The sequence below is a fragment of the Coptis chinensis genome, chromosome 9 (assembly GCF_015680905.1).
Source record: "Coptis chinensis isolate HL-2020 chromosome 9, ASM1568090v1, whole genome shotgun sequence".
Taxonomy (NCBI): domain Eukaryota; kingdom Viridiplantae; phylum Streptophyta; class Magnoliopsida; order Ranunculales; family Ranunculaceae; genus Coptis; species Coptis chinensis.
In genome coordinates, this window is record NC_141464.1 from 57063850 (window position 1) to 57076272 (window position 12423).

At 35.5% G+C, this 12423-nt stretch overlaps 1 protein-coding gene and 1 pseudogene across 2 annotated transcripts; both read right to left on the reverse strand.

Moving 5' to 3' along the window:
* Positions 1-1938: 1938 nt before the first annotated feature.
* Positions 1939-4255, reverse strand: LOC147476891 (putative transcription factor bHLH107). The gene is made up of 2 exons (XM_086583865.1): positions 3524-4255; positions 1939-2609 (listed from the first exon to the last, which is right to left on the reverse strand). The coding sequence occupies exons 1-2, from the start codon at positions 3830-3832 to the stop codon at positions 2133-2135; spliced, it is 786 nt and encodes a 261-aa protein (XP_086439991.1). The 5' UTR covers positions 3833-4255; the 3' UTR covers positions 1939-2132.
* A 2817-nt stretch (positions 4256-7072) lies between these two features.
* Positions 7073-12119, reverse strand: LOC147476892 (protein DJ-1 homolog A-like; annotated as a pseudogene). The gene is made up of 8 exons (XR_015209077.1): positions 11904-12119; positions 11599-11814; positions 11382-11531; positions 10664-10846; positions 8432-8512; positions 7813-8014; positions 7581-7722; positions 7073-7486 (listed from the first exon to the last, which is right to left on the reverse strand). The product of XR_015209077.1 is annotated as a protein DJ-1 homolog A-like (transcript).
* Positions 12120-12423: the final 304 nt, after the last annotated feature.

Genomic DNA, 12423 nt, shown 5'->3' on the forward strand with positions numbered 1-12423 from the left:
ATAAGCAGCTAAAGGGGCAGGGCCGGCTCAAGCCAAAGTGTGGCCTTAGGCGAGGCCTTTATTTGCGAGGCTTTTATTTCTCAGGCCATCTATAATCACCAAAAAAAGTTCACTGTATATTCACAATTTTATTATAAATTAAGAGCGAAAATCTAGTATCATGACTCAAATCGAACGAAAAAACGACAAGAACGTAACCAAATAAACATCAAAACTATAAATAAATAAAATAATAGATTCATATTGAAATAAAAAAACAAAAACAAAACAAATTTCACAAAAACTATGAGTATTAGATGATGAATTGATGATTAACTGTTTAGAACTCAAAAGTGAAATTGACAAACGGTTAAACTTGAAATTGGTAAAATAGAACAAGTGAGAGAGAAAGATTTAATGAGAGAAGTGTAATGACAATTTCTTTAATTAAGACAAGTTAATTAAGATAGAAAAGAAGAAAATGCATAGAATGTGGAGATTCTTTCACTAAACGTGGGATTTTCCATTTGTTTTTATTCTTCCAATGAAACAATTTGATTAAATGAGCACACTCCTACAAAAACTGAAATTACTATCGCGCTTTGTAGTCATTGGATTCATATTAATACATCGGGATGTCATTTGTAATTGGACTATTGGATTGTATACACTCCACATTAATTCACTCCGAAATTTAGTGCGTGGATAGAAAACCCATTTGTAAACAAATTGACTATCATATCCTTTTTTGGTATTTTTTTCTTTATAAAATTAGGTAATAATAAACAAATATGTGGATAAATTAGGAAATATGAGGCCTTCCAAATTTGAGGCCTTAGGCGGCCGCCTAACTCGCCTAAGGGTTGAGCCGGCACTATAAAGGGGCATGCATCATGTCCTCGGCTAGCTGCTGGTTAGGGGCTGGGAGCCCAGGCGATAGTAGGACAGTAGGTGGCTAGGTGCTAGGGGTGATCCCAGAGCTTATGTGCGTTTTTGATTGCATAGTTTCTAGAAAGTCCATTTAAGTACCGGTGGAGGCTTTCATGCTGTTTGTTAGTACCGATAAGGCATTAACCTGTAATTTCTACTTCACTATTCTAGGTTTCCTGCAGAGAAACTATGCAAATGCAATCACTAACATCAATGACTTAAAAGATGAAGGATGCACTGTACTACATGACATTGATGCAACTGGATTACTGGAATGGCGAAACATCCCTTGCTAAATGGTCTTAAATTTGATCGGATCATTTACAACTTCCCTCTTGCTGGTTTCTTCAGGGATGAACCTAAGGAAGATGAACTTAAGTACATTGCATAGACCAAGCATATGGGGATATAAATGTACGTACTTATGTACTGTAATTGATATTGTTTGGTTTCTTATTTGGTTGCAGGTATAGCCGGAATTTGGTAAGACTGTTCATGATAAATGCGAAGAAGATGCATGATTAAAGAGGATGGTGAGATACATATCTCCCACAAATCACATGGCTTCTTTCTTGAGTGGAATTTAGAAAAACTGGCTTGGAATAATGGCCGTCAGCTGATAGCAGAGGTGCAGCTTAAACTGAGCGATTACCCGGGTTACAATACTAAATATGGATTTGGAGGTGACAAAAATTTTGACTGCGACCCAAGCATGACATATAAGTTTGGTCTTAAATAGTATAATACTGCCTAGTTGGAAGAATGCTGAATGCATGGTGAACAAGATGTACAACCCCAAATGTGTTTTAGGATGCATTACTTTTTTTCATTCTTGTTAGAGAACTACAGCAAATTCGGTTTATGGAAGGAAAAAAATACAGCAAAGCCCTACATCGGTTCCAGTTTTGAATATTGTTATCCAAATACAGCAAAGACTTCATTCGAATAGCAGATCAACCAAGTTACTTATACTTGCTGGAACTCATATTTCATGAAACAAATTCCATAAAAATAGTTAGAACAATAGAATTACGTAAGTAATACTGATATACTTATATATATATCACATGAAACCATTTACAAGATCCATTATTTACTGCAGACAGCTTTATATTGTTCAAACTTAAATAGTAAGACCACACATGGCATTGAAGAACATATACCAAATTACAATACACAACATCCACAATGTCTAATTTTAAGATTTCCACCACGAGCTGCTCTCAAGAAGATGAGCTAGAAGACTCGAAAGGTGAAAGCCTACGTTTCTTGTTCGAAAGCAAGACTCTTGGTGATAGTTCAGGTGAACCAGAATACTTTTCCAAAATAGATGTCAGTGCTTGGTGAACAGAGGCTGTAAGTAGGCGACGTACTTCAGGATCATCAATATTTTCTATTTTGAACCCGGTCATGACAAATACAGTCTTCATTCTGCCTCCCAAGGTTGAAATCTCTGCCTTCACTGTCTTCAGATTGAAGGTCTTGAGTGCTTCTCTTAAATCAGAAAAAATCTCTGGTCGATCCTCACAGCAGAGATGAACCTTGATACAAAATGATCCCTCCATTGCATCCTCATGAGGCTCAACTCTCACTTCATCAACATCCATTGGGATGACAAAACCTTTACAGGCTTCTGCTGTGGTCCTCTTCAGTTCCTTGACATGATCGATCACTTCGGCCAGCAGTGAAGCCTTGTCCATCTGTGATAAGAATGACATTAAGCTGGTCGATCAGCATCACATGAATTCATTTCATCACAAAGTTATGGTAGCTTAAAGCTTAGATAATTTGGTCCAAACCAAAAGGGTAATCACATGGCCACAGTTAAAAGAGCTGTGACAATGACCTCTGTTGGCGCGGACACTTCAAAGTTCTAATTAAGAAGTTCATAACTTACAAACCTAAAACCTTTCCAGGCACATCGTAATATCCATGCATCAGAGATATTCAGACACCACTCGATAATTTTTAGTCACGTACTTCCAACTTCCATTTCAAGCATAGAAGTAGTTGAATTGGGCTATTCATGTAGACATATGAACTGAAGTACTTTCACGCGTGTCGAATTTGTTAGTGGGGTTTTCTGCCAGTCACTTTGTAACTGGACAGTGAAACACATGCCCCTGTCCTCGATGTATATCCTAGAACTTGGATGAGTTGGATCTGTAGTTGACTTGGTGCAGTTTCGAGGTGTATGTATCAAGTTATCGACAATCTAAGAACCTCGTAAGTTCATTTATATATAAGTTCTGGTAGATTCAAGGATTCCAGCCAAGCTGGAAAGACTTGCTTTACACTCTCCGATCACTATTGCACAAACAGGGAAATTAACTTTTCAAGAAAAGCACCGTCAACAATTTTACAAGAAAAGACATGCTCCATCAAAGATAGAATTATCCAGTTAAGTTTTTTAAGCAACTCAAAATCTTAGACAATCAATCAGTCAATCTATCAACTATATACTAAATCACTCTAAATTCAAGCGTTGACCCATAGAACAACATATCAATGACTTGAACCTTAAACTATCTAGTATCTACCATTAGTTATCTAAACAACAAGCAAACAACATACAAAAAATATAATCACCCTTAAACAACATAAGAAAACAAACCTTTTCAGAGCAAGGTACAAGACTCCTAAGCGAATTAAGATGAGAATTAATCCTTTCTCTCCTTCTCCTCTCTGCATCACTATGATTCTTCAAAGCCACAATACTCTTCCCTTCACATTTCCCTTTCTGCCCCACTTTCCCATTTCCTCTAACAAGCTCTCCTCTCTCATTATCCAACACCAACGTCGTCGTAGACGACAAAAGTGCCCCCACACCATGCCCCAAACTAGTATTATTATTCCCCACAAACCCATCGAATAATCGCGCAATATTAGTATTACCACTATTCCAATTAAACAAAGACCCCATACTTAAAACTTCCCAACACAAATTAATCTAAAATTATTAAACAAACTTATCTATGAACGGAAACGAGGATCAAAACCAGGTGGACGATTAGTTTGAGCAGCAGACCAACAGGATATAATTCTACGACGTAAATTTTTACTACTAGTAGTACCACCACAACAACTAAAACTCTTTCTAGCCATAACTTAACAAAAACAAGCTCGGGGGTTTTTTTTTTGTAACAAAAAAGTGTTTTAATTGGAAAACATCCACATTTTCCTCTTTATTGTTTTGAATTGATGCATTTTCGAGGTGGGGAGTTGTTTTGAGATGCCCAAGAATGGATTTTAGATTGAAAAATGGTCAACAAGATGATGAAGAAGAAGGCACAGGAAATGAGGATATAGCTCTAAACCCCAACACTAATGAAATATGACTTGTTATATAAAACCAATAAATTTTGGACGACTTTATGTTAAAAAAATTATAATATATAGTTTTGAGTATTTTGTACCAAATGATTGGTGTATAATATATAGTTTTGAGTATTTTTATAATGTATGTATGGGACCTTTTATACTTTGTTACTTTTATTATAAAGTTGATTGATATATTAAAATGGTCAATTTCAGGTGATGAGGTTTTGGATGAAAAAGTGCATTTTTTATTCAAGTTTCTAATTATTGATTTTATTTTTATTTTTTATCATATTTCATTTTCGATTTATTGCTGACAATTTAGATATCTCTGACTCTGAGTATTCTACATTAGGTAAAGGATTAAGAGCCACCACCCAGCAACTCCAGAGATTGAAAGCTTCTTTCTTATTAACATCACAAGATAAGGACACAAGTTTATTAGTCCAAAATACAAATAGCCACTTAATTATTTTATTTCAATGGCCTTATCCTTATATTATAGTATAGGTTTTGGAGCCTTGACTTGTAAGTTGTAACTTGTAACCATATACATTTCAAGTTTTACTAAAATAGAAGAAAACCAGCTTTCTAAGTGCTGCTAATATCTGGACATGTGATCATCTTTTGTAGAATGTTAAAAGGTTAAATGGTTTTATATGGGATTTGTATGGATTAGGTTACTAAAGATGAGACCTAATGAGTATTTTAATGTCTTAAGAGATGTGTAGGTTTGTTATTACATCATTGCTTTTATTTGGTGACATTTTCTATTTGCTTTGTGTCTGTATTCAGTTAACTATAGCCAAGAACAATGCTTTTAAATTACCGCAGTAGTTGTCTGTCTAGCTAGATTTATTCATACATCACCTGCTATCGCTGTTGAGCAACAAACAGCACATTTTTTGTTTTCACTTGCTATGCATTTGGGCCTTTGCTGCAGTATGCATGTATAACATTCAAGAAAATCCACTTTGGTCTAAATCTCTAGTTCATTATCACATATATTTAAAAGTTCTTAATCACATATTCACATCATGTTTATTAATTATGAGAACCAAGGACTTTAAAGAAAAAGGAAATGCTGAAAGAGATAATTGGGAAGATAAGTGCAGCTACTTGTTGCTGAGGTATCCAAAAAATGTATCACCAGTTATCATCACGTTGGTTGAGGGAGACATATGAACTACCAACTTCTGTTCACTTCGTCTTTTCCTAGCTCTACATCGACGTCCACTTTGAAACCGTCCAAATTAGTAAACCAATTATTTTTTTTAGGAAAGTCGTTTAAGTAGGCGCCATGTATAGAAGTATGAGGTATGCATAGCCTACTAGATGAGCCAATTAGAACTTCCCTCCTATTAAATGGGGAAATTAGTAATACACACAAAAACGTCAACACTAAATTAGGGAACGTGTTTTTTTTTTACAGATATTGAGAGACCCTAATATACTATTAGTGGGGGAAAATCCTAATTAGCTCATCTAGGATAACACTAACTAACCCTATATTTTATGGACAGAATTACATGATTCACTCTCCAATTGTGTACAGTGAACTGAATGTTTGTTTACTGATGAAACTCTTGCCAGCAAAAATGTGTTTCCGGTCAGTAGGTAAGAGGCCCATTAACAAGAGGATTTTGGATTGTCCACATACTCAAGTTCGGACTCAAAACTCTGAAGTCAATGACACTGGGTTGCTCTCTTCATGTCATTGGGCTAGTGATAAGGTCAATTACACTGGGCTTGCTTGAATTGGTTCCTTTTCCTTACAAAGCAGGTTTGGTTGGCCCATCCTTGTATGTGCTTTTTTCTGGCTTCCATGAGTTGCACGTTGCTCTATGGTAATGTACTAGAAATGCTTATAAAATGTAGGGAGAGCAATATTGCCGGCTGATTTCAAGTAATGCCTAAAATATCGAATTCAGTGAATATTTTGATGTATTTAAAAACCGATCGGAAATATTAGAGATATCTTTTTTTTTTTTTTGACCAGTTAAAATTTTGTTTTGTATGTCGATATATTGGAAATATCGTCGATTATATCAGAAATATCGTAAATATATCAATCAAAGTCAACAATATATTGGTTAAAATCAACAATATCGGTCAAAGTCAACAATTTATATCATATATATCGTATATTTCGATCAATATATATCATTATATTAGAAATTACGATATATATCGAGAAAAAAATAATTTAATATTCAGTTGAGATATATCGAATATATCCATATCGGTGTACCAAAAAAATGATATATATTGACGATATATTAGATATATCGACAATATTTTGGGCCTTGATTTCAAGTACAACCTTTGTTCTCAGACTGAGAAAACGCAGGAACATTTAGAGGAATTCTTAGAACTGATCAGATCATCAGAGTAATAATGAACACAAGCAGCAATTTCAAGCAGGGCCGAAAATATCGATCAAAAAATCAATTTTTTGCCGTTATTTATCGTTTTTTCAGCCTACCGACTTCGAAACATTCAAAATATCGACTCCAAAAATTAAATTAATTTTAAACCAATATATATCGATAAAACCAATATAAAGATATATATCAACAATATATTCTGACATATTTTATAGACAGTTTGACTTTTGACCGATTTTGTTAACTGTTGACCGATATATATTATTATATATCAACAATATTTCCGATATATCCCAATTTTTCGATTTTTTTTAATATTATCACCAAAATGGGCAAAAATGATATATAGATCCGATTTTTCAATTTTTCTAATATATATTGGTTTTGGGAGGATCCAAAATATCTTCAAATCCCGAAACTTTCGCCTTGATTTCAAGAGCAAAGGAGTGGGCTCATGGTGCTTCAATTGCTACTTTTATTACTAGCACGCAAATTATTCGTAGTTTGCACATATATTTACTTCACAGGCTTATAACATATGACTATTTAGGAAATCAGCACCTTGAAATTGCTTCCTTGCCGCATTTTATAAGCAATACCACAGGTGGATTTGGAGAACCAAGTGGAACCCAACAAACCAAACAGTTTTCACCCTCCTTCAACTTCTATGGGGAAATGAAAACCATTGCCTTTGCAAGCTCGTAAGCTTTGTCATGCCCGAAGAACTTCTCAACTATTGCCAAAGAAAACTCAATGGAAGTCCCAGGACCTCTACTAGTGATCAGATTTGCATCAACCACAACCCTTTTATCAGCTTCACTTCGATCAGAAAGCTTGTCACACAAAGCTGGAAAAGCTGTAGCCTTCTTACCCTGTGATGGAATGCAACACATTTCTCATTTAAAGTTTGATCTACATAATACCTACACAGAACAACAATCGCTGGGATTGTTTGCGAAGTCATACCTTAAGTAAATTGTGGGGCTCAAGGACTAAAGCTGGAGATGCACATATTATTACCATAAGGTCTATTTGACTCCGCCTGCTTTGTCAGCAAATTTACCAGGTTTTCAGAGTTTGAGAAAGTTTGTGCACCAGGAAGGCCACCCTGTAGAGAACAATAAATAACATGAGAAAAAGACTTGAAGCACGTTAAATGGACTGATATTGTTTCAAGTAAGTGGCAGAGCTAACTTACTGGCAGAACAATAAGGTCATCTGGAAGTTTAGCAGCCTCCTCAAGGAACATATCAGCCACTAATTTTACTTTTCGCTGGCCACAATTTCTAGTTTATCCTCAACAGATGCCACCACCACATTTGCCTTAAGCTCGGCCTTGGGATATCAATGATCATAATTGCTTCCATCTCCTCCGTGCCATTCTTAATAGGCACAAGAATCTGAAGGAGAGCAAAGGCGAAATGATGCAACTTGTCATATCATTTAGTCTATCCAACAGAGACAAAATCAAGACATATGTATATAGAAAGTGTAGCGAATAGACGAGGAAACATATTTTTGTGAAATAACATAGCAATAAAACTTCCATTATTAGTCTCACACTTTGATCACTGCCAATTGCTAAAATATCAACGCTATCCCAACCTACAGCAATTATCAATCACAGACAAGAAATGGGACAGTTCTGAGAAAATCTCACCATAAAGGTAAAATTATCCTCAACAAACACGAAGAGGCGCCACATTCTTACTTTCGTGAGACATTAAATATAAGAAGTATATCATGAATGATACCAGAAATAATTTCCAGCACAACATATATCAGGTCAACATGCGTCTTTAACATCTTGGTCTCACCTGTGGAGTGTCGTTGAATGTCCACTTTACTGGGTTGAACTCAGTTACAGTATAGTCATCTCCGTGTTTAAGACGCATCACCTGAACAGAAATGAATCATCATGCACACCATTAAAAACATATAAACATATAGGGTGACAAACCAAACTAAAAATACACTAATCAAGATTTTGTGAAGTGGATGTTGCAGCATAAGACCATTCTCTAATTACCTAACAGGTGGTGTGATCGAGTGATCCATCATAATTCAAAGTTAAATGTGCTTTCAAACCACTGAGAACTCACGACCTGACCTCTATCTTTCTAAAATAAATTCAAATCCCAGATTTTACTCTTGCAACACGTGGGGAAAGGGAGCAGGACACTGGATGATCAATCAGGTGATTCAAATGTTGTGAGTAATATCAATCATGCTGATCTTCACTTATCTGGAGATTGATTCTGCAACCAGAGTCGTGCAACCAGAGTGGCTCTATTTGGCAATCAATTAATCAAAGATTTCTCTACTCTCCGTACTTATGGAATTTTTGTTTGTCACTTGAACTACGATGAGACTTGATCCCAGATCCTTTACTGGTGCAGCCTTAATCTTCTTCTCCAATATTCTAGTTCCTTTCCCTTGATTACCTCCACCCCTTCATTGAGTGCAAAGTAGACTGAAGATTAGCAAACAATTATACATTCTGGGAGAAAGAGAAGTAACAAAGTTTCAGCAGGTTACGCAAGAAACCCAAACATCAAATTTTACAACACCTTAAAACCAAAGACATAATGAAACCACAAACCAATGGTGACCAAAGGAAACGATTCACTGGTTCACCTGCTGATGAACAAGTACAACAGTCCACAACAAGTACCGCGAAGTCTTCAAATTTCAGTCACTGAGGAAACTCGTTAAGACAAAGTCCTAGAATCATTATATGGACATACAATTACAAGCCAAGCTCCTTTAGTTGGACAAGTGGACAGTCTCCTTTATCGAGATGAAGAAAACAATTCATATTATTTTCTTTCTTCTTTATCAGTAAAATTTGATCATAGAAGTATAGAATGACTTCATTAATTAATATCCAAATAAGTGTTGCCCAAATACCTATGCTACCCACCCACCCCCACATCCAAGTTGGATACAATCTACATCCTGAACTTACCCAGACCATTCAAGGCTTCAACATGTGTTCCAAACACCACACATATCTGACAGCTTACCAACAAACTTGGAAAGACCCTTCAAGGAGCGATCTTAAACGCAACATCCATCTAACTCCTTACCAACAAACTTGGTTACCGTTTCATGAAGGGCCTTCTGAAACTAATTCTCTCAGAAGCAAAGACATGCTCCTCTTTCAAGAGAGAAAATCTATCTCCACTCACTAGGTCAGACCAATTCCATAGCGCCCATGCATTGTGGCCTTTGGTAACTCGTTTAGGGAAATCCAAAGTTAACTACTTTTATGCTATGTTAAATAAATCTGACACCAAAAAAGGCAGTGAGTTGAGTGCAATGCTTTGCACGGTTTGCTAAATATGTTTTAAAGAATCCAATCAGACAAAGAATGGAAAGGAAATAGAATATACTAATGTGATGAGTAAAATTGTTTTTTTCTGATTTATGAAAGGTAGAAACAGACGCAACATTGCACCATCACAAGTTGGCTACATTGGAATGTTCATTGCTTCTGACTACATTACCAACATACATGTTTCTATATATAAAACAAACACACGGACTACTGCAGTGGTTGACATGATGAATGTGTGCTCTTCAAAAGTGTCAGTCACATTATAATTCAGATGATTTGTAATGAAGGATAACTTTATTCATGTACACCAAATACAGAAATAAATAAATTAGATTAATTAAATTAAAATGTTGGTTCCAAAAGAATTCCTAACCAAATAATTGTTAAAGGAAAAGGTATACAGTGGTACTTCCTCATACACATTTAGAAACTAACATTGAGCTCAGAGTTTCAACAAAATCAGACCTCTAATAAGTGCTTCCTCAAGTTTAATATCCTAAATGTTCAATAATTGACTGCATATTCATCTTTATCTCCGATGCAGCTAAGTAGGTCGAGGTCAGTGTCGCAGGTATCTAGGTCATTGATTACGGAAAATGCTATTGATCTTCACTTTCACAATCCATTCTAAAGTTTGTTTATTCCTAATAATAGCAATTTATTCATTCTTACCTACCAATACAATCATATTAAGAAAAGAGAAACATACCAATGGTCCAGTAACTTCATCAGCTTTTTCTTTCCCATACAATTTCTCAACTAGCACTAATGCGTATTCTATAGCTGTCCCAGCTCCACGGCTCGTCACTGTTTGTCCATCCTCTTGAACCCTTGATTCAACCGCTACCGCTTCAGATGCCAATAACTCCATGAATGATGGAAAACAAGTTGCCTGTCACAAAGTAATAAAAGAAAACCTTCAAATTCTATTAAGCCGATACTTCTCCAGATTCCAAGTTGTGGAGAAGTGGAAAATAATTATTTAACAAAGTTAATATCATAATTGGCCCATTTTATCCGAATCTTGTCTAATACCAGTCCTTTCTACTTACTTATGAGTATTGAAAGACTTAATAATACACCTACATACAATGCGAAGTCATTTTAATCCAACCTATTTGTCTACCGTCCTCCGTCTCAAAACATTGAACAATACATGGCGAAAGTAACCAGCCAATACTAGGTATCAATGAGTCCTCAACTCCTTATTTAACCATTTTATCAAATCTAATCCAATAACAGTCCTCATTACTCATATATCAGTCTTCAATGAGACAATGACTAGCACTGTGCATTTACATATTTCAAAATATCAAGCCATTTTTTACAACCTATAAATTAAGCCCTCCTATGTCTTAAACCTTGTACATTAGATTGGTAACCTATAATCCTAGCAAATTCACAACAATATACTCAAAACTACTCACTTTAAATCCTTTCAACAAACCCCAAGCGCCAAGGGCAACAGCGGGTGCAGCACAAATCGCGGCATATAACCGCCCCTCCTCCGCTTGTTTCCTCACCATATTTTCCAAAACCACACAATCTCTAAGACTAGTAGAACCTGGCATTCCTCCCTACAAAAAACCACATAACATTAAAACACATAAACTTAACTCCAAAAACCAACTAAAAAAGCTTTACCGGTAGTGAAATGAGATCAAACTTAGTATTAACACAATCAGAAATAAAAGAATCAGCAACAAGTTTCAGTCCCCAAAGTGCATCAACAACACAAAGTTTGTTTCTTTCTTCTTCTTCAACTGAAGCAACAGTAACTTGAGCACCACTTCTTCTAAGTATATCAATTTGAATCACTGCTTCCATTGGTTCAGTTCCATTTGCAATGGGCACTAACACCTTTTATAATTAATATAGTATTAGTCATTTATATGAAAATTTAAAACTATGGTATTGTAGAGAAAGAAAAGGAGAAAAATGGGATTTACCTTTTTTTGTGAAGTTGTCATTGATGAAATGGAGAATGTTCGAGTGAGGAGTGAAGAGGGTGGTCGTGTTTTTGAGTGTGAGAGTGAGAAGGGTAGAATGGGAAATGAGGTTAAGTTTGGTGTTATCAATTGACGTAACGCCATGTGTCCTTTTTGTGACTTGTGTTTCGAGAGGTTCAACCCCCCATGGTGATGTTTTTTTATTTATTTTGGGGTTCTGGTTTAGTTTTGGTGTGGTATGTGGGTTGCACTTACGCATTATGACGCTTGCCTTTGGTATAATATTTTTTTTAAGTTGATCCAAGAGGTAATTTGTGAGGATGATCTTATCTAAAATACTTTAAAGATTACGCCTCTTATCTACAGTGGGGCAATAGTATTTTATTATTTTTTTAATGTATCTCTTGGTTACTTGGTCATTTGTTATTTTTATTTTTTTTGATATTTACCTAATTTATCCTATTTAAAAAGAGAGAGAAACAGTTGTTAGGCATAAAAGAGAGAAAGATATGGTTGGATG

Excerpts from the sequence above, each read along its gene's own strand:
- LOC147476891 (XM_086583865.1), bottom strand. The coding sequence starts at position 3,832 with ATGGGGTCTTTGTTTAATTGGAATAGTGGTAATACTAATATTGCGCGA. Across the intron at positions 2,610-3,523 it reads TTGTACCTTGCTCTGAAAAG|ATGGACAAGGCTTCACTGCT; the intron begins GTTTGTTTTCTT and ends TTCTTATCACAG.